At 43.1% G+C, this 22,355-nt stretch overlaps 1 protein-coding gene across 10 annotated transcripts in view; it reads right to left on the minus strand.

Annotated features, from left to right (window-relative positions):
* LOC109853064 (four and a half LIM domains protein 2-like) overlaps positions 1-22,355 on the minus strand; it is a 98,525-nt gene that overhangs the window by 5,953 nt on the left and 70,217 nt on the right. For 6 of the 10 annotated variants that reach the window (XM_020424797.1, XM_020424791.1, XM_020424798.1 and 3 more), the window contains 2 exons: positions 8,474-8,674; positions 7,531-7,705 (listed from right to left, as the gene is read on the minus strand). In XM_020424797.1, coding sequence (XP_020280386.1) covers positions 7,531-7,705; positions 8,474-8,674 — 376 coding nt within the window. Of the gene's footprint in view, positions 1-3,505; positions 4,170-7,530; positions 7,706-8,473; positions 8,675-10,991; positions 11,426-15,434; positions 15,454-15,500; positions 18,196-22,355 lie in introns of those variants that run through there. The other 4 variants (XM_020424793.1, XM_020424792.1, XM_020424799.1 and 1 more) reach the window with 4 other exon arrangements.

Raw genomic sequence — 22,355 nt, forward strand, 5'->3', positions numbered from 1 at the left:
CAACCGATCGCACGTCGATGACAGACGAGAAATGCGCTTTAAATCTACTTGGAAGGAAGTGTCATTCACGCGCTCAAATGAATCGCCCGTCACGATAATAAAACGTCTCTTTCCAAGAGCGTGACGCGTGAGATTTTTCGATCACCGCGAATATTCTTACGTGCGAGATTTAAGACACCATCTTCTGTGTTATAATAAACAATGACTTTGAACGGTATTTTACTCGCGTTTTACACTAATTTTATAATGTGATTCGCACAGGGAATCTGTTTAAATTATCGAAGCCAATGTGCAATTGCGTCTTCGATATTAATATTCACGCATAATTTATTCAATTTCTTGTTCGCTTCGTAATTAATTACCGTTCACCGTTTTTTTTTTGTGCTCGTTGATCGTTCGGAGAGATTTTACGGTCATTTGTTGTCAAACTGGAATCGACGCGAACCGACTATCCCGAGGCGGAAGCTTCTCTTTTCCTACGTCAAGTCTAAATATAATTCAAAGAGGAGAGCAGAGCTTCTATACCAGTTCTGAAATTTCCTGACCCAGACTAACTCTCTCCGTTCGCACCGACCGTGTGCACAAATCAACGGACTAAGATTAAACCTTCCTCTCACACGGATCTCTATTAAGAAGTAAAGATGTGCTTTTGTTTTATTTTTTTAACTTTCTCTTTCTCTCTCTCTGTCTGACTGACGTGGTCGTAAATTTTACGCGTTTTCGTTAAATTAATGTGAACGTTGTTCCATGAAAACATCTTGGGGTGCTGCAATATAAACAATTCAAACGTTACATATTTTTCTTATCTCACTTACATCCTTCGTTTGATTAATTGATCGATTGAATAGTACGATAAATCATAAATTAATCGTATAGCCATACTCTCGCGATTCAATGAGTATTTAAATTCTTATGTAAATGGCGCTCTTTTGCATTTCACGTGAGATATTGCGGAAAACTCACGGAAGAGAGATCGCAACTCGATAACGATGTGTTTGTTTGGACATGTCGCGCCGATTCCGCGCACGGACAATGTACAATCTGCCTGTTACGCGCAGCGCGATCGATGATATCATTCATATTAATACGTCGATATCGTGACCCTTATCCGGACGGAATGATGATGTTTTCAATGATATGCGATTTCGATAATCTCGCGCGCGTGCGTTGCTGCAATCGCGATTGTCAACAATTTCTTTCCACTGAAGTCGATTCATTCCGTGCACAACGCACATGTGCTTTTACCACATCACCAATAAAATGTATATACGAAACCGTTACAAATTGCGCAACCGCTCGCTTCTCTCCGTGCACAAAGTAAACTTCTGACGGAACGAGCAACCTGCATATATATATATATTTTTTTTTTTTTATCATAAAGTCTTAAGCGCGTTGCCGACGTGGACCGTTTGCGCCAATACAAATTCTATAGAATTTCACAATCTTTGCGTCAATCATCGTATCTCTGATGTGTTCAATTACACGCGCGTGCAGCGACTTGCGGCACGTATTTTCGAATAAAAAAACGCGCAGTAAAGGATTTACGTAATTAAACAGTATCTCTATTCGATGATAACCTCATTATCTAACTGTATAAAAACTATGTTTTTTCCTTCAATTTAATGCTACACGTTGAACAACACAATAATAACGGTGGTATTTTGTTTCGTTGAAAAGCGATCGTCAATTTGTTTTTTTTTTTTTGTTTTTTTTTGTTTTTTTTTCGAAATTTGTCTGTTCGACTTAATGGAACCGAAATAAAATGCATAGCATGTAGTTCAATATTTTTAACCACAATGTACACACGTGCGGACCGCACACGGGCGACGTTTACGATGCCATGAGTCATGTTTGTAATAAAATCAATCATAGATACGCGAGCTAACGTTGCAGCTCCTCGTGCAGAACTGCGCGAGGTTACGTCTTTGTGCTCAAGGTTTTTCCTTCTGACAAACATTTGATCAATTCGATTCTTTTCTTTACTTATCCGATTGAATTATCCTCTCCCCGCTCAACTGTTTCTCAAGATTAACATACTCGGATTTACATATCAGCTTTTAAAAGACCGCATCGAAATTTATTTTCGCGGATGATTCTCGCGCGCCTATCTGTTTGGCGATATCAATAACGAACAATTTGAATAAGCATATTTGCGAGTTACGTTTTTCTTTGCGTTTTCATACTGCGCGTTGAATCAAATCGAAAAAAAAAAAATATATATATATATATTTTTTTACAAGAAGAGAGATGTGCAGCACATTTGTGACGCACAACTGTGATTTCTGCTGCGAGATTCCGCGCAAATATTTGCCAGGCTTAAACCCATACGAAACCCACACGCAGACACTTGGTAATCTTCCACAGAGCGCGAGCATTATCATCGACGGCCAGAACGGTGCCGATAATTGCAGAACAAACGCATTAGCGTCTGGATAAACTAAATATTGTGGAAAATTCGAGCGCGCGCGGATGCGTCGCATCGATCCGATGAAGGTTCACTTGGAAATTAAGACTTCGGCATCGGATGGCAATTAGCGAGTCGGTCTCTGACTAAGGTCACGCGAACGAGATTCTCCAGTTCTCTCTCTTTCTCTTTCTCTCTCCCTCTCTAACGTTTCTCTATTTCTTCTTCTCTTTCTTTCTTTCTCTCGCTAAGGCTACGATATCTCGCTTCAACACACAACTGGTGTTAAAAGAGCTATTACAATTTTTTTCACGGATGAAAGGCTCGATAATCTTATCTGATGCATCGAAACATGGAATCTTTAATGGCAAACATGTGTCATTCCGGTTGTATTAATTTCTCTTTTTCACACGCGCTTGATACCGCATCTGATATTGCATTGGCAAATGTTGCAATTCCCGTTACGCGTTGACATCAACAAGATTGTTATCGGTTAAATAGAAATAATCGAGTATTTACGAGCTTTGTGCACTTTAAACACACACTTTAATGATTTCGCATATGTGTAATTTCTTCCGTATTCTTAAAATACTCGATGAACGCATCAATTTCCAAGTGCTTATCACACGGTAGCACATATAAAATACATATAAAACACTGCGGTATAATATCCGTAATACAAAGCTGCTCTCATTTCGAAGTTTCGACGAAAAGTTTTAACGGTGTCTTTGTGTCTTGCGTGCTCTTCGAATCGATCGATCGAAAGTATATTTTATTTCACTAAAGTAAAATAATTTTTTTCGGTTGTTGCAAACTCAAAACAAGTATCTTTTTCATTTGTTATTTTTTATATTTAAAGGTGGATTTCCGTTTACATAAATAAATAAACTAAAACTCAAAAAATGTGTCAAATATCTTCTTTGTTTATTATTTTTTATATTTGAAGATAAATTCCCGTTTAAGTAAATAAATAAAATGACTAAACTAATCCTATAAATAAATTTGTATTAAACGTGTTGTAATAGATATTAATTTATTAACATTTCCGATGTGTGTTATATGAGAGAACGATTTGAGACGAGCGATCGTCGCGATCGTCACCTGGGTCAGCTTTCTTGGGATCCCCGATCAGACAATCCTTGCCCAGGCAGCACCTGAACTTCGGGTCGCCCTCCATGGGGAACATACTGAAGATCGCGACATCTTCGTCCTTCTCCTTCGCCCGTTTAATCCTCTCCTCGCCCACCGTCTTCGTCTGCAGGTGCAGCTTACTTGACAGCCGTTCGCTCAGCGCGTCGGTGGCCATGTTTCCTCTTGCAATTAAATCTCTCTCTCAAAATGTTTACGCAAACAAACACACGTGCATCTGCTAGCTGCACGAAGTTTACACGGAAAAACTTTGACGACAGAACTCTCCCGCGCCTCGTTTATTCGGCGCGCCGCGACGTGTGCGATTGGACTTGGTACGCGATCATGACTGACGTAAGTTCAAATTTGTGCGTAAATTACCGCGTAATTTATATTTAGTTTTAATTGAAACTATTGAGTAAAGAAATTGTATATTAATCAGGAATTTTGTTTAAATCAACATATTAATAGACGTCGGAAAGAGAGAGTTAAAGTTTCGCGAGTGAATTAATGAAGACGCGCGAAATAAATCACGCGAGTGAGAAAAGAAGAGAGAAAGCCGGTGTGCTGGAGTGTGTTGGGACACGGCGAATCGAACGTGCGATTGGACCGAAGCCTTGCGAGCCACTGAAGGCAGACCGCTCTTCGGCTCTTGCTGGAGTCACCGTTGCGAGCAGGCGCAACGTGTGTTACCCGTGTGATAACTTGGTCGCTATATAGCGAGAGAGGCATTCTACCATCCCTGGTTATGACCGCGGATTATATCTGGACGATCGCCTCCAGATTTCGGGGCCGCGCCGATCAAAGAACCGTAAAAGACACCGAATTTAGAATATCCGACCGACCCATTTCTCTCCAGTTGAGCGAGATTGTGTCATTGGCACAAAACTAAGTTAGAGAAGATAAAATAAATGTGTATAGAATAAATCAATATAATAATGAGAATAAAAGTATCCCCGTTTAAAAAAAAAAATTTTATAAGAACGAGGAAAATTATATTTGATATATATTTGTTTAATAAAGTTTGTCATAAACGTAGAAAGCAGAAGAACGCACAACTGAGTTATCTCCAGCGGTGACTAATATCATGCGCATTTTGTTCTTTATTAGGATATTTCTATCGCGATCACGTTGCGTGTGTGATTTTTCTCAAGGATTCCATATTGCGAACTTTAATCGCTTGCGAATCGAAAGTACGTTTGTTTCTCTCTCTTGCGAGTAACAAAAAGAAATTTTACTACAAAACTACCGGCTGTCTTTGTTGCCAATCGCGTGCTTTACCGTTTGCAAAAATTCGTACTGCGTATTTTTTTTTTTTTTTTTTCAGATTAAAAGTATTCGAACATTTATCATATCGCGATGACGCGATCCCCAGTCGCTGATGATGATTAATGCGGTGTACATAACGCATCTTTTAGTCCGATGATTTTTGCAAACGTTTCTCTTTGCCTCGGCCTTCTACGTTCCTAAGCTACAGCCCTTTTGTTCGATCTACGTGTTTCCTCGCGGAAACGCGCGCGGCTATAAAGTGCATGGGAAATCTCGATGCGCGATCGCATGTTCGCGGTACTCACGAATTCGATCCGAAATTTATTAGCGATTCCCCAGATTGATATGTAAGCTCGCAAAATGTCGAGCCCCCGTACGGGACACGCGCTGGCACCGAGTCATTCGCGCCGACGATTTGCGCCTCGATTGGCCCACGTCAGCTAATCCTTTCCATCTGTCAGAGGTGAAATTGGGATTCGCGCTTCGCACACTCCCACGCCGTCTGACCTTTTCTACAATGTGTCACGCGAATTATTTCTAACAAGCAACTGCGTCGCGAGAACGGTTTTCTAAGCGAGATTGGCGGGCGCAAGTACGTTCGTTATCGAAATGCAGCGTCACGAATTTTCCAATCGCCGAATTGTGAGAGATATTGAGAAAATAAAAAAAATTTGTCGACCATGCGATAATCTCTCGTAAAATCTCACGCGACCTCGTCTCTTTCATTCTCGAAAACATCTTTAAATTTTCTTTCTACGATAAAATAAATTTTTTGTCTCTCTCTTTTCCCCTCTTTTGTCTTCTTTTGATTTTATCTGCAGTAATTATGATTTGCAAATTTACACTGTCTTGAGCGAGCAGATATTCAAATGACGTCACATCTATTCAGGACGAATTTCTCTCATCTCTCTTTTATCTCGTCAGTATCAAGGTCCGCGCGCGGGTTGACACACTCTCCCGGATGTTATATATTTAAATCGCGTTTTTTTTTTTTTTTTTTTTTTTTTATCTCTCGAATAAAGCGGACGTTCGCGCTATTCAGAGATAAGCAGTACGTTTCTCGCCGAGGCTTTCTATATAGCATTTTTTTTTTTTTTTTTTTTTGAACACTTCGCCATCTCTCGAATGGATCGCGATGCATAATGCGAATCGTACCGTAATATAGGCCATCGGTTTCGCGGTTCGCGCGTCCGTTCTTGCTGGTTGAAGGCTGCACTTCGAACGCGCGAGCGAAGCTTTTAAACAACGCAAAAAGTGCACACGTTTATAATCACATCCCACGATGTAACTACCAGGTTTCCTTCATCTCGTCTCGGAAACGTGGTCGACCACAGTTGCCCAATAATAACCTCTCTGACCCACTTACGGGTGTATGTTTTGTTCGGAACACGTTACGTCGAAAAAAAATCGACGTCTATCTCTTGAGAGCAGATTCAAGTCAATCAATTCGCCGTCTTATTTGCGCGGGAATTAAGAAAAGTATCTGAAATCCGAGACGTTATTATTGAATGTGAATCGCTTGAAATGTTCACACACAATTGAAAAGGAAAGCGCCATTTCTGGAAGTCTCTGACGATATCCACAAAAGAGGGGGGAGAGGAGAAACAGGTAGGCGCGCGGTCCAATCGAGATATTCATGCAGAACAATTTAGCGGCATTAGAGAACCGGTGAATTAGATGCAGAAGTGACGTACCCTCCCAAGTATCTCTCAAAATGGCTCACAATAATTGGCCCGTGTCTGGAGCCGGAGCCTTGACTTCGTTACCTTAATAAGAAACGCCCGAATGCAAGATCTATCGCTTTTCTCTTTCTCGCTCGGCCGATCGCGCTTGTACCTGACGCCATGAATCACTGTCGGCGAACGATTCGCCCGTGATCGATCAAGAAACAGGTGTTTAGATCGTAGGTGGAAATCGCCAGAGGAATTGTTTCCACTGATTCGCGGCGACCTTTCCATTGTTCGTTTCATTCGACTGTTACTCGCCGTATTTGTCTCACTTCGCGCAAATTATATTCTTCTCACGTTCATTTGCGTTTATTTCTTATGATGTAATTGGCGAGATGCGGTCATCCAGCGAAACGACGGGAATAGACGGTCAAAGCCGAAAGTGTTGGTCGTTTTTATGCAATGTTTATCGATTAAGTTGATTGCTGCGCAGACCGCACGTGCGATCTTGTTTTCTTTTTCTTTCTCATTTTTGTTCTCATTTTTACGCTCGCACTTGGTTTCGCATTAAGCGAATTTTCGGAGGAAAGCGTTCAACAATCTCGTTTAGGATTTAACGACTTTATACAAATGTTGCGAAAACGCATGCAGCGCAATAAACTGCAGGAAATTGCTAAACCGTCGTAAAATCCATATTTTCAACTTTCTGGAGCATACGTTCTGACGTTTTTTTTCCCATTTTTGTCTCGAAACGCGAAGGAGAAAGAAAGAAAATCTGACGCAACAAAATTTGCGTTCCCGAATTATCTCGAATGTTTTGTGAGAATCTCCTTTCAGATTTTTATGAAAAAAATAATTTATTGAATTGAAAAAAAAAATACTTTATCGAATTGTGAAACGATAGTTCTTTCTTTCTGGTACGCGCGGTAACGCATTCGCGTGTCGAATTATGAATAAATCAATGAACGTGTTCAGATTTTTAAAGGAGGGATTAGCTCGTCTTGGGGTGTCTCAAACACACTTTGCGAGACTGATATCAGCAATGTTGAAAACAATACGTACCAGCTCGGAAGATATCGCCGCACGCATCGCAACGGGTCGCGAATTGGGCGTCGTAGCAGTTGCTGCAGTAGATCTTGTCCAACTTGCTACCGAACTGTTTGTCCACCAAGGACACTTTGCACTTGGTACAGAAGAAGCAGGCTTCATGCCAGTGCTTATCCTTGTACGACAGATCCTGAAAACAACATCTAACGTTGCAACTTTTTCTTTCTCTTACATTTGTCGCCGATTTTTTCCGAAAGTATTGAAATAATTTTTATAAAAATAAAAAATAAAAACATTCTCTACAACAAAGTTAAAATATTTGAACTGTGTGGAAAGCGAAATTAACTACCGTGGAAGAATTTAATCGACTCGTTCAATAGACAAGTGGTATTTGCGCTCGTAAGCAAATATGAGGCTGTAATAATTTCTCAAAATGACATCGCGGATGCTGTGATCGCGAGAATTATTAATCACGCGAATTATGCAACTCGATGCGGTGATGATCGTTTCGAAGGAAAATAACACACTTTCCCGTCACAGGTTGACGATTTTTCGCGCGCGTACAAGCGTAGGAGCGAACGCGAAATATATTACAATAATAATAGCGATCGCGCGTGCGGTAAGAGCGGAAATCGGTGCTCGTAGTCGATACGCGGTCAGCCGGCACCTGCATCATCGTTTCTATTTCTAGAAATGAGTAAGTCAACGCCCATGCTTCACCATCTATTGACACCTGGTCTCGTAATCATTCGACGGCTGCTAATTGCGCCTTTAAGCTACACGATGTCGAAATAATTTATGACCCACGTGGTGCGTCGTAACGTGTGTAAGATCTCAGGTTGTGGAACTTTAGACTCTTAACTCAACAAATGGGAACTCTCGGAATCCAAACAATCTTGTTTTGTTTTGTTTGTACGTAAAAAAAAAAAAAAAAACTTACTTCTCTCGTGTCTATTACCTTAGATTCGATGCCGATGATTTTGCTGCACTGCTCGCAGCTGTTGGCGAACACGCTCTCGTAGCACTTGATGCAGTAAGGATGCTCATCCCTTAGGACGTAACGCTGTCCGGTTAGGGATTCGTCGCACTGCCAGCAACAGAAGTGGCCGCTGTGCCATTCCTTGTTCATCGCCTTTGTGAATTCGCCACTGAAAATCAACTGCAATGCGAATATCGAGCGTTTTAGAAAAATCCAGTAACACTTAGAAACCGAGGAAACAAAAAATATCTCGAAACGTCACTCAATCGTTCGATCATTTTGAATCTAATTCTACTATTAAATCTTGTCTAGTACTAAAGTCTAGTACTAAATCTTGTTTTTTGTTTCATGTTTTTTCAAACGGTGAGAATCGTAAGGAGCTACACACATAAATCTCGCAGCAAGCGACTTGAAGAACGACTTTGTAATTACCAGAAATAAATTAGCAAACTCTAGGATAAAAAAAAAAAAAAAACACGTCAATTTAGAAAACTAAAACTTTATGTACGTAGCTTCTTACAATGTTTTTGACTACGTAATTATGTTGCATGTATAAGTAAAAAAGAAGACACACTTGTGTGGAAGATATTTTTATGGCGTAGTTTGCGTAGCTTTGTTCGTTTTCATGTAAAACCATTGCAATATGTAGAAATTAGAAACAAAATTTCAGTTCAATGTTTGCGTAGTACTTTGACCATTTGTTGCCGGTGATTGTAACGAGATGCATGTAACGTTCGCAGTTGTAGTTTTTTTGGGTTGTTCTACGTTCACTACGTAATAGTGGTCAAATGTGTCGATTTTTTGCGGAAAATTCAAGTCTATTCGAAGTTAATTTTAAATTTTTATTTTTTTTTTTTTTACGCACATTTTGAACGAGTTACGTCAAATTTTCGAGTTTTGACGATACCGGAATGTAAGTCACACAACACGACAGTCATCTCGAGATGTTTGCTTGCAATTTACGACGGTAAACGACATCTGTAGAAATACTAGGTAGAGCACAATAAAAAAAAAAATCACACGTTCCTCCCACAGCATCGTGTTTTCCATCGTGTTTTTTTTTTACTGCCCCCATCGAGAGAGTTTCTCGATCGCCTCTCTCTCGATCCGTGTAACCGTGCGCGATTATGGCGGACACGGGGTCGCTGGTTTCGTGCTGGTAATATGTACCTTGGATGAGTGCTGTTGTATGTGCTGGCTGAGTATTACTGTACAAAGTCATATCTATCGTGACGCGCGTACAACAATTGTACAAATTTTGTCTGAGCGTAATTATTGTTTTTTTTTTTTTTTTAATCGGACGAGTGTTCTTTTTTGCTTTCTTAAAGGCATCTGTATATATATATATATTCAATCAGTCTTCAAAAGTCGTGACTTTGCTGAGAAAAAAGCTGGAAAAAGACGTTTTTGTTGCGTTCATTAAGCGTTATTTGATTTTTATATATACAAGCACTTTTTAGATTTTCAGTAACGAAATACACTTTTCCCAGCTTTTTTTTGTAACGGAAGAAAGTCTGTACTGTAATCGGTAGATTTTTCAAAGGCTGATAATTGTGAGATCTTCGAAGGAAAGAGCGTTTCTTTGTCTCTCTTTCTTTCTCTCTCTTTCTTTCTTTCTATCTCTCTCTTCTCCTCCTCGGGTGGTAACTCCCGATAAGCTTCGAGTTCCTGGAGCGTCAGCGCTGAATCTCGCCAGGATACGGCACGGTACATTCGTCTGCGGAATTGTAGTCCGCAGTCACGAAATGTCAGAGGACATCCGGCGAGGATCATTCGCGGCGAGCGATATAGTTTTAGATACGGGAAGAGCGCGAGTCTCGCGTGACGATAGTGGAAACGCGATATCCCGAAGTCAATCTTTCTTCGCTCGAGTATTTTCGGCTGCTCGTAAATCGCAAGCGAGCGAGCGCGGAATGAAGTAGGGTGTTTGAGATTAAATGCGCCGTCGTATTCCAGGCACGACCAGGCCGCGAACAAAATAAAATCGCGAACCTCGCTTCAATTTCCTCGCGCGAAATTACCGAAATGACGATTCGCGTGAATCAATGAAACGACGTTGTTAGAAATGTTAGAACGCGTGTTTTTCATCCGGACGGTTTGCTTTAGATTGATTGCACCAACAATCTTCTTCGTCGTAAAGGAAATTTAGGCTTTCACGATCTCTTCATCTCAGAGCTTCGTCATTCTTTCTTTTTTTTCTAACTCGTAGTTTCGTTTGTAACAGACGAAACATATATAAGGTTCTCTCGCTTAAGCGGATTTTAAGCGTCTCTTGGACTGTTTCACCGTCGCGGCCTTTCCGGTTTTCGCGCGCGGCATTTCCGTGCGTTGACGCTCTCAAGATCTCGTTCACGAGAGGATGCGAGTCGCGTTCACAACAATGATGATCACGTTAACGACGACGGGTCGCCGTTAAGAGGAGCAAGAAAGAAGAAGTAATAATATTAGTGCTATATATGCGGGTCTGCCGGAAACTACATCGTCAGCCAGCACATACTCTTCGATGGCATGGTGGTTCTGCGTGCTGTCGACCTCGGTGATCGTGACCTCCGACGCGTTCTGGTCGTGGCTCTCCCGGCGCTTGGTCGTCTTCTTCACTTTGCGCACTTTGCGCTCAGTGGTCGTATACACTACACTGTCTACGTCCGCCATCTCTGTGTGTTCTATCCTCTTTCCGTTGTCGCGATGTGATCTCTACTAGGCGACAGAATCAACTGAGGACTGTCGTGGTGCTCGGACGGCTCTCTCGAAAGGGAAAAAGAAAGAAGAAAGAAAAAAAAAGAGAGAGAGAGAAAGAGAGAGAAAAAAGGGGGGGAGAGAGGGAGTCCGCGAATTTTTCGACGTCGCTTTGGAAAAAGAAATCGGAACGGCGGGAGTAACTGGTCCGGGGCTACTACTGTTCAGCGGCTTTCGAGCTTGCGAACTGACTGAAATCTAGGATCGGTCCGCTCCGGGCGTCATCATATCGGGACGCTATTTTCGGCGTCCCGACGACTCCAGAAACGCGCCGCGCCGCGCGCGCCCGCCGTCACCCTCTTCACCACCCTCTCCCGCGTCGTCCTTCCGCGCTCTCCTCCCTGCCGCTTCCTCCGCGCGATTGCTCTCTTGTCTCCTCCACCCTTCTGCTCCTTCGCCACTCTCTTTCGGCTTTAGCTTCTCTCCTTCTCCTGAATCTCGATGCAGTGTGCCGGGTGCAACTTTTCTACGATACATCCGTCCGTTACTGCTCCTCATCTCTTTCTCCTTCTCTCTTCTTCTTCTTCTTCTTCTTCTTCTTCGAGCTTCTCGGAGCATCTTCCCGAGAGCTTCTCTCGTCTTCATCCTGCTTCGCCCCTCTTCGTCGCTCCCGACGCGCGATTCTCATCAATCGCCGATCTCTTCTCGATGATATCTCCGCTTCCTTCCTCTTCTTCCACTCCTCGCCGTTTTTCTTTTACGAGTATTTCTGAAGCTTGCACGTCCGATTTGCGCGACCAAGCGAAACAGGGTCAGCACAGTTCGTCGCAGATTTTGGGACAAACAGCTTTGCTTCGGGGAATAACTTCGATCGTTTGGAGGATTGGAACAGTTCCGGCACGCGAGAGGGGAGAGGAGAACGCTTAGATTCATCTCTCTCCAGTTTCATCCTCTGTGCTAAATTGTTAATGTCGCGTCGTCGCGCCGCCACAGTGGGCGACAGTCGCGAAAATATTCTTCCGCGAAGAATTTATGTTTCATAAACTTTGGAACAATAGGGAATGCAGTTTTTGAATAATTGCCGCGCGCTTTAATTACTTACGACTGCGCGTTGCGATCGATCGAGATCAGATCGAAACGCTGACCCGGTCAAATCGCGAATTAGAACAAATTGCTCTCATATTGAGATACAAGAAAAAGAGCGCAATCTGCTGTAATATATTTATCGCAGCAAAAGTAGCAAGAGAAACTCCGTCGGACAAACAAAACAATCTGATAGTTCATAAACGCGTCGTATAAATATTGCTTAAGAGTGACAGCGAGCGGACCGTAAACTGGCTTGGTTTACGATCGTTCCACTCGACTTTTAACGATTTCACATCGAAACACACGCTGTGACATTTCAGCATTTTATGCAATCTTCTTCTATTTTATACATCTCCGCAACAACGAGAAACGCGAACGCGCGGAGACGTGTGTAGACCGTTGATGGTCATCACGCGCGTCGTTTCGGGAGAAGTATCGGATTGCCGGTGTATACGCACGACACGGCGATAAAAACGAGATCGCGCACCCCTCATGACTCAGTATTTTCTCGTCGATTTTTTTCCCCGTCAAAAAAAAAAAAAAAAAAAGACATCGTTGCGGGCGGCGCCTTGATCCCCTGCCAAACAGGTGGTTCCGGGCCGCGCGCGTAGGCGCGTGGAAAAATAGAACTCGAACTCGAAAAGTAAGAGATAGAGAGAGCGAGCAATCGGCGAAGTAATTGGGTCGGAATGTTTCACACATCACCAATATCTCTCCGCTACCTACGCGCGCAAGGAAAACTCGATTAATTCGCCCCTCGGAAACGCAATCCGTTTGATTCACAATAATGTTCTGAAGGAAACTTGATGACGTTTCTCCATTTAGATTAGAACAAGTTAACAAATAACCAGTTTTTTTTCTATTTACTTACGTTTTTATGTGAATGAAAAACGAATAAAAGTTACTAAAAAAGCAGAATATTCTTTTTAGTTTTTTTTTTTTCAACAAAATTATGCTATTCTGGGGACGGGAAAAGTAACGAAAGTAACATGTGCAAAAGAGATTTTACAAACTTGTGATTTTCATCTATCAATATCTGAATAAAGGTTCAGAAATTATAAAACAACTGTGACAAATTATCGCAACTTTATCTTCTATAATGCGAATAATCGAAAGCGAATGCTATTAAATAATCTTGATTAAATAATTAAATATAATTAAGACAAGTTTTTTCACAAGATATTGTCATCACAAACAGAGTGCGTATAATAATAATGTCAATTGGTAATATAATACTATGGGGGCCGGAAGAAGGGTGGAGATTAAAAATATTCGAGCGCGCGACGTTTCGTACGGAAAAGAAGGCGACGTCGACGCCGGTGAAATCTCGGCGTCGACGGCGAAGTCTTGTCGCCTGGATGTAAATGTCGTGTCTGGATACGCGCGCGCGATGTGTACGTATATTATTTGCAGACGTATAAGATTGATATTTTGGGAGAACCCCACGCGCGCGCGAAAGGCACACGGCACCAATAAACGCCGCCGCGGACACCGCCGAGAGAGTCGCTTCGCGCGAACATCGAATGCGTTTTGTTGTCGGCGTTCGCGGGTCTGTTCCGCGATGTGAAAGCGTACGAATTGCAAAATCGCGCCCTACGCACGCTCGAGAAGAGATCGTTGATATACAAAGTTCACGGGGAGACAGGAGCTTAATTGGCTTCAAACCGCTAATTCAAATTGCGGTGCGTCCGACAAGCCACGGTCGGCTTTCACGAAAACCTCTCGAGGGTTTCTTTTATTTCCGATGGACGCATGTGTGTTGCTAATGTTACCCGATTCGTTGCAAAATAAAATCCCGGTCACTGAAATAATCGGCTGCATAATTTACCGACCTATTATTATTTTACACAACAAGTTGTGAATCTTTAAATACACCTGTTGTACACTTGCTAACTTCATTGCAATTATTCATTGAGGTTGATTCATTAATTTATTTGTCTTCCTATCTGTTTGATAACAACTCGGAAACACGTTTCTCGCACGTTTCGCTTTCGAGTATTCGAGTTGTTGCAGTTATCAGTACTTCGACGACTCCTCGAAAGTGGGCGAAATACCTTTTACGATGGAGAAGCGCGCGTGGGACTCTTTAAGCGACGAGTGCTTATACTTTCGTAGCCAGATATTGGAAATATTTTGGGAACAACTATTGCGCAAGATCGGAAGCGTGGCATGTGGTTTAACGCAACGTGTTTTCCGAACGTCAGTGAGATTTCTCTTTCACGGTGATACGATGAAAAATAAAGCGAATCGAAATTCCCGGTTCAAACCCAAGCGCGTCTCGTCGTTTATTGACACGTTGGGCCACGCGAAATAAACGAACAATAAACGATCACAACGGCGACAATTTATTTTTAGCCGCCAGAAGCTTCAAATATGCCGGATATTAAAAGATTCCATTCGTCACGAAAACCTACTCGCATCTATAAATGCGCACTTTTAGGATGTAGAAAGTAAACGCTCCGGCTCTGTGCGCAAGTGTCTGTTTTCTAAATCAATTTATACATTTATTATGATTATGATTAAATATCCCTCGCAATGGCATTAACTGACATTTGCGACAACAGAAACGAAAAGAAGCGTTCTTTTTAAGTTTTTTTCTTTTCGAATCGATGATTTGTGTTATTTTTAACTATTTGTGTAACGTATGTTGGTTCAAACAAAAAGAAAGTAGTCAAAACATGTTTTTTTTTACACCGAAACGAAAAGTCTCGAGATAATAAAACAACTACATAGACTCAGATATTGCGGAGATAAAATTACAATTATCCGTCACCTACATTGCATTTTTGGACGACTGCCAGAAGGCAATCTAATCGCACGAATTCCCCACATTCTCCGGTATCCGATTGGCGCATCTGGACGTACCTAAATCTAAGCTACAAGGGAGCGATTCTTGCTTTCGTTTATTTACAACCTGCTGACAAGAAGACATTCATTCACAATTTTGTCGAAAAGTCGCTATTTGCACGTCAAGGTTGAGAGGGTAACTCCCTGCTCTCGATTGATTTATTTTATCTTGCGAAGTAAGATTAGTTTTTTATCTTGTAAAATCGTGAAATATATATATATATATTGTACACGTATAAAAAATCGAGGTTTTGAAACGAATTTAGAGAGACCGACTTGTTGTCAAATTGTCGAGTTGCGCAAGGGATGTTCACGGCTTCGATTGTCATACCCAGAATGCTTTGTTAGGGTCGGTGTCGGGTGTCGTGTACTGTATAGACGGCCTTCTGGAACTCACATCCTCCGCGTCCACGAACTCGTCGTCGTCTTCCTCGAGCGATGACCTCGGCTCCTCCCTCCTCCTCCTCCGCCGACCGTTTGATTCCTTCGAGGGGTCGAAAATAACGCCTCGGACTCTCTCGTAGTCCTCTTCGCTGGCGTCTTCGAAGCTGGACACTTTCAACATCTCCGTCTTGTTTCTCCGCGATTTTTCCACGGAAGCGACGGCGTTCGTGTAAGTCGTCTTCTGTCCGTCCCGATCGTCCGACTTATCTCTCGAGCCGGATCGGAATCTCTTGTTCTTGAAGGACTTCCTGGCGGAGCTGCCTCGAGAAGACATATCTCTTCTGCTCTCGGAAAGCCCGATGATTCTGTTCTCCAGCTCCTCCAGAGCCTCGTCGTCCAGCAAGATGTCCTCGACGGTGGTTTGCACTTCCACCGAGACGCTCTTCTTACTCTCCGATCTGGACAACGGCGGGCTGCTGTACGGAGATGTGTTCGTCGACATGTCCCTCAGTAAGTCGTGCATCGTTTGCACGGATATATCGGATTTTCGACGTTCGGGATCGCGATGTCTCTTCGATTTCTTTGTGCTCAAATTCTCCGCCGATTTACTGATCTCCGCGTTCCTGGATTTCAATCTGGTGGGTTTCCGCAAGATCGTCGTGGAGGATTTACCGGATCTCGGCCTCTTCTGGCTAACGAAAGTCTTCGCGGTTTCGTTCTCTTCGGCGACTCGATTGACAGTCGAGTCGATTTTCGGAAAGTCGTCGGTGAGTTTCTCTACTTTTTTACCGGCGTCGACGTTCTTCGGTTTTTTCAACGAATCCGAAGATCTCGAGGGTGATTTTCTCGGGATTCTTCGCGCGAATTTTCTGTCTTCGTGATCGGACTCGTCGACCGACGAAGCCGACTGCGAATCTTTGTATCTCTTGATAATGACCTGTAGGCCGTCGAAAGATCTCATGGTGGGCGCTTCGTTGCCCGAGTCCTTGTCGAAGGACGTGTCCATCTCGCTCGACGAGGCGTGCGCTTCTTCCTCGTTACCGACAAATGGAATCGGCGTCGGTATCCTGACATATTGTTTCGGTTCCGGTGAAGTCAACGATTTCGCTACTTGCTGTAAACTTTCTCTGATCTCCTCGTTGAGCTCCTTCAGGGATCTCTTCGTCTCGTTGTACTCGTCGTCGTCGTTGACGTCCTGTCGAACGTTCCACGTTTCATCCTCCACTTGAACGAGATAATTGAAGTCTGGACTGAGTCTGGAGTCCGGGCTGAGTCTCGAGTCCGGTCTGGAGCCGAGCAAATATCTGCTGCTGCAATCGGACAATGTGCTCCGGCAGTCGAAATTCTTGTCCAACGATCGAAGCTCGCTTCGCACCCTCAGACTATATTCGTGCAGATTTTCGAGCTTGTGTCTGGCGCTGCGTGGAAGCCTCACGGTCGTGTGGCTGAAGCTGCAAATGGAATCGTGAATACTCTGAACGTCGTTGGTGCTTGGCTCGTGATAGGACAGGCATGGTGCCGACGGATTGATGCTGATCGCTACGCTGTCGGACGCGTGTCTCAGGCAGGCTAACAACTCCAGCACGCCAATACAGCCGACCAACACCGACAGCAACAAACCCATTTTTAATCGAGATTTTTTATCGAGATTTTTAATTAAAACAAATCGAGAGAGAACGCGATTCGTATTATGTTCGTTCACATGTGTGGATTAATTTTCTAAAGCAGATCAATTATCTGTGTTTCATTCCCACATCGTGATTATACTCGTGACACATCTCGTTGCGTAATCCAAATGAGTTCGCTCGTAATTTTAATTATCTAAAAATAATCGACGGTCTGGCAACATCTCAGACGATGATCTAATTCCTCACTCTTCATCAGGTAAAATCATTCGACGCTAATATTAACTTCGTTAGCGTCATTAAAATTCTGTCTTTCACAAAGATCTCTTTATTCGAGGAAGTTTGTTGGATAAAATATTCAGAGATAATTGAGAAAATTCTTCCCCGCGATTAGATTTCAACGATTCTTTTCAAATCACAGTGATTTCTCTCGTCTCGACACAAGTGATCGGCGTATCGATGTCACAGATAGAAAGAAAGAGAAAAAGAAAGAATGAGAGAGAAAGAGAGGGGGAAGAGATTAGCAAATTGTCGAAGCTACATTCGTACTTTTTGTCAAATTCTGTCGCGATTTCTACATCACGCGATGTGTTAGCGACGCGGTCATCAATTACATATGTCCCTCGCCATCAATTATTCCCGCGAGAAACTCGCAAATAACATCCGGGTATTTTTTTCTCTCTCTCTCTCCCTCTCCTTTTCTCTCTCTCTTTCTCTAGGGAACAGACGTGATTTATAATGCACAAGGTTAGCTCTGTATTCCGATCGACGAAGGACGTCATGCGAGCGTGAAAACTCGATTGTACAACACACTTGTTTTCTTCGAGTTCGTTCAGAAGATTTTCAGGAGTTGTCACACGATCGATGACTCTTCTCCAGATATCGACGTCTCACGTAGAAGAATGTGGATGAACGTGAGACAAATTTCTGAATATGTCGCGAAATCCGTCACAGCGGCGCGTTCAAATGGATAGGAAATTCGTGACGGGAATTCCGCGCTAGATAACGCTTTGCAGAATATTTTTCTGCATCTTTCCGAGGAGGTTTATCGGTATTCCAGCGCCCTTTCCTGAAAGCATCGTTCAAACGATGGGTGCTTTCGAGCTCTCGCACGAGGCAACCTCGTGGCGACGTGAGCACCGGCCTCTATCTCTCTCTTTCTCTCTCGTAAGCACGGTGGTAATTCTTGGTGTCGGTGACGTCACCGGGAAGATAGACGACGATTACGCGATTCTGAGAGGGGGACGGGACCACCCACGCGTCACTCTGGTCCACCACCGGCACGTAGTAAACGTTCTCAACGCGTCGATGAAGGCGTGTTAGCGACCGTTTCTCTTCCCTCTCTTTCTCACCTTGTCGTCGCGCTTAGCGTCACGCCGACGGAACGACAACGGAACGCGGAGATCACGTCCGATCACGGGATTATCGGCTTATCCATGCGGCCGGATGGCGGCCGCGGGACTGTTTTATTTTGCAAAAGCGGCTGGCCAGGCTTGCTGCCGTCGGCTCGATACGTCCCGACGTGTCGACGTCGACGTCGCGTAACGTCGGTACCGATGCGCGGTGCCCGGCTAAAGGCTAAAGTTAGCCCGAATGTCCCTGGACGCGAGTCCCTGTCCTTAATGGCGATGCGATGGTTGGGCGCGATCGATCAGCGCGGACGGTAATTAGCGATTACCGATCCAGCGCGCGCGACCGCGCCGGTTGCCAATATATTGTCGGACATTCGATCGATCGGATCCGGTCAACAGGCGCGACTTTTTCGCGAGGAAGAGGCGCGCGCGCGCTCGTCGATGTTTCGTTGCAAGCGCATCGTATGCGACTCTCGTTCGTTTAGAAAACGAGCCGAATATTTCGACCACGTGATGACGCCGGTAATCACGGTATTGGTTGCCAGAAGCGCAGATCTGACGTATGACGGAAAGTAAACAAATTTTCAAGCTACATTAATTATGAGCCGCACATACGCAGTGCGATTAACTCGACTGCTTAAAAAAAGATCAAACGAACGGATCGAAAGATCAAATTCCAATGGATCGATCCGATGTTACAAAAAAAATCAATTAACTTTACATATATAAATTAAATGTGAATTAAAGAACACAATATCTCATATAAACAATATAAACAAAAATATTTGATAAAAATAGTTTTTTTCAAAATTCTTGAAAGATACAAATTGCATTTCTAACAAGTAACAACGGAGACCACGTGTCGTTCGCGCGATTGCTAACATGATCAAGAATAGTTCGGTTGCAATTCTAAATTAGCTCTGCGTTCGATCTCCTAAATAGCGAGGTCCGTTCCATATACAAGAATCGGATGGGTTTTCACAAGCAACGTTCAAAGACGCGCCGTTTCGCGGTTGTCCGAAACGAGAGATCTTTCTGGCGTCACCGAACAGATTTTATTTCATCGGTTACCTCATCGGTTGTTCGCGGATCAACATCGGGATACGATTCGCGCGAGTATTTTGCGCGCGGTACGTCGTTGCTGGCGTTTCTCCAACGTGAAGATATCGCAGTCGCAGAGAGTGGCTTATCGAGACTCTCTCTCGATGATCCATGTTCGCCCGATACGATGCACTGAATAAGCGACCTGATCGAACGAACGGGATCCGAGGAAGCGAATTTCACGCGCGTCACCGATCGTTTGTTAATTTATCGCGAAAACAAGATAATAATGTGACATGAAAGTTCAGAGATTGGAAACGTGTACCGAATAACAGCGTGGATCGAACACGTGCGACCTTCAGAGAAAGAGAGAGAGACAGAGAAATGACTTTGTTATTGCAGATACAGAGAGACGGTTAGTTATTAGACGGATAATAAGCATATAGAAGCTTTCCAAGAATCCACGAAAATGTTTGAGATCCAATAGAGACGTAACGAGAAGAGAGAACTTGTACGTTCAATTTCTATCTAACTTTAAAGTATTAAAATAGAAAATTTGCAGAGTTGTAGCGTATGCTACAATAAGTTGCAAATAACAAAGTTGAAGGCAAGTTTGCGCGAGAAAGGCATGGGGAATCAAACGGCAAAAAAAAAGAAACGTCTGCGTCAGATTTATACGCGGTTGTTGCCCGTTTCCGAGTAAGAATTCGTTGATGTAATTAACACCGAGAATCGCGCGTGATGTCATTGAACTTTGCACCGCGATTTTCAAGCAACGCTCAGTGACGCGGATTTTTTCTCTATAAAAAGTCGTTTCAGATGACATAGTGTTTTCATTAATCTCTTTGCAAAGTCGAAAATATGTTGGCGCGCGTATGTGTGCGAGAGAGAGATTCTATTATTAAAAAAACTATCTGAAAAACTGTAATAAATATTTTCGCTCAACATTGCCACAAAAAAGTTTTTCAAAAAACTTGTATGCAAAGTGTGACTGTCAATTAATCAATTAAAAGTAAATAATCGCATGTGTGTTCGATTTAATTTAATCTTAAACCGGTCTGTGTGTGGTTTTGATACTTAAAATGCAATTCACTGAAAATAAAAATCCATTAAAATTCCATAAAAACACGTGCTAGAGTTCGGGGATGAAAAATCGCGAGACACGAGTGGGTGATGGAGCATCCGCTGCGCAATCCACCGGTTTTCGGACCACTTCCCCGACTGGCGCCGAAAATAAACGTATACGTCGACGGAGTTATCGGGATGCATACCAAAATAAATCGCCGCTGCGTCTTGCGGCCGTTTCGCATCGTCGCGGTTTTACCCGTCAGATTATTCAACGCGTCGCGTGTGTGCAAAATTACTACCACACACGATTGTAATTGCTCCAAGGATTGTTAAGTTCGTACTTGCAACGGGATTCACGAAATTTGCGTGAGATACATGTGACCGTTATTATTAATTCTCTAGAGGCAGAGTGATTGATGTTTCGCGCTGCAAACGCGGCAGAAAAACGTCATATATTTGCATCTTACACATGTTATTTTTTTAAATTAAATTTCCTTATTTTCTCAAATAATAAAATAAAATAAATTCAAATTCTATATTTTCCCAAATAATCTTATTTACATTTTCGTTGCTCATCTGTGTTAGATGTGGGATTAAAGTCTCTTCCTTTAACGCGACTATCTATGTTATGTAATTATTATACAACATGTAGAGATCTCAATAAAGCGGAACGGCTACACGGTGGATTATAGTCTTTTGCTTTGACATTTGCCAAAAAGTCACTCGAAATAAAATATAGGTTGTTTTGAGTGATTTATTAGAGGCGAGAATCTTTAAAAAGGAATTACGTGATTAATTGTTAAAAAAAATATGTCACTACACAAGAAGGATAAAATATATAAAAAGATAGAGTAGCACGATGAAAAAAAAAAAAGAAAAATACGGAATAAGAGATATCTCAGTAATATCAATTTGGTGGTATAAATATAACCTCATGGTTTCCAACGGTAAACCGTTAAAACACTGAGCATACAATCGGACTTGATCAAAAAGAGAATTGGACACGGGCGGAGGACCTTGACTCTCCGTCCGTAAAAGCCAAGAGCAGGTCCTTTCCCTACATGTAGGTCCGTCGTTCCCAGGTAATGGCTAATCGATGAGTCGTAAAAACACCGTCAAACACTCGGACTCTTTCTCTCTCTCTTTTGAGAGAGAGAGAGAGAGAGAGAGAGAAAGAGAGAGAGAAAGAGATCGATCGGTATGTAATCCTGATCGTAGAAGGAGCGCGACATCGTATATTCTATCAACAGCGGCAACGGCGACGACGGCGACAGCGGCGGCGAAGGGGTCGAAATTAGTCGACCTCCTTGTCCGAGAGAGCCGGTTCTTCTGGAGGGAAACGGAACAATGCCAATGCTATTTCGGTCGATGATCGAACGAGACGAGCAGCGTGGCCACGGTCGGAGAAAAGCGTGCCACCGGATCTGAAAAGCCCCCGCAACTCTCGTTTCGCCGACCGAATTAGACGGCAAAATCCTCAGAACCTGGAACTCGGCTGTTGTCGCAGAAAAACGGGACATTAGTCCCACAGGACTATCGCGAACGAATCCTTGTAGCTCCACCTGGCGTGAAGCGTGCAGCTATATGACCGTGATCTCGTTTCGTGACTTCGCGGAGTCCTTAATACGCGAACTCCTCTCTCTTTGCTCTCTGTTGCTTCTTTTATTTTAACTTCAACGCGCGCGACCCAAATTGCATCGTTGCATCTTCGCAAACTCGTTTTTGTCTCTCATTTTTACCCGCGAGTAAGTATATATTTGTAATTGTGACTCCGTATATTCC

Source organism: Pseudomyrmex gracilis, unplaced genomic scaffold, assembly GCF_002006095.1.
Source record: "Pseudomyrmex gracilis isolate BER0280 unplaced genomic scaffold, ASM200609v1 scaffold_42, whole genome shotgun sequence".
NCBI classification, from domain to species: Eukaryota; Metazoa; Arthropoda; class Insecta; order Hymenoptera; family Formicidae; genus Pseudomyrmex; species Pseudomyrmex gracilis.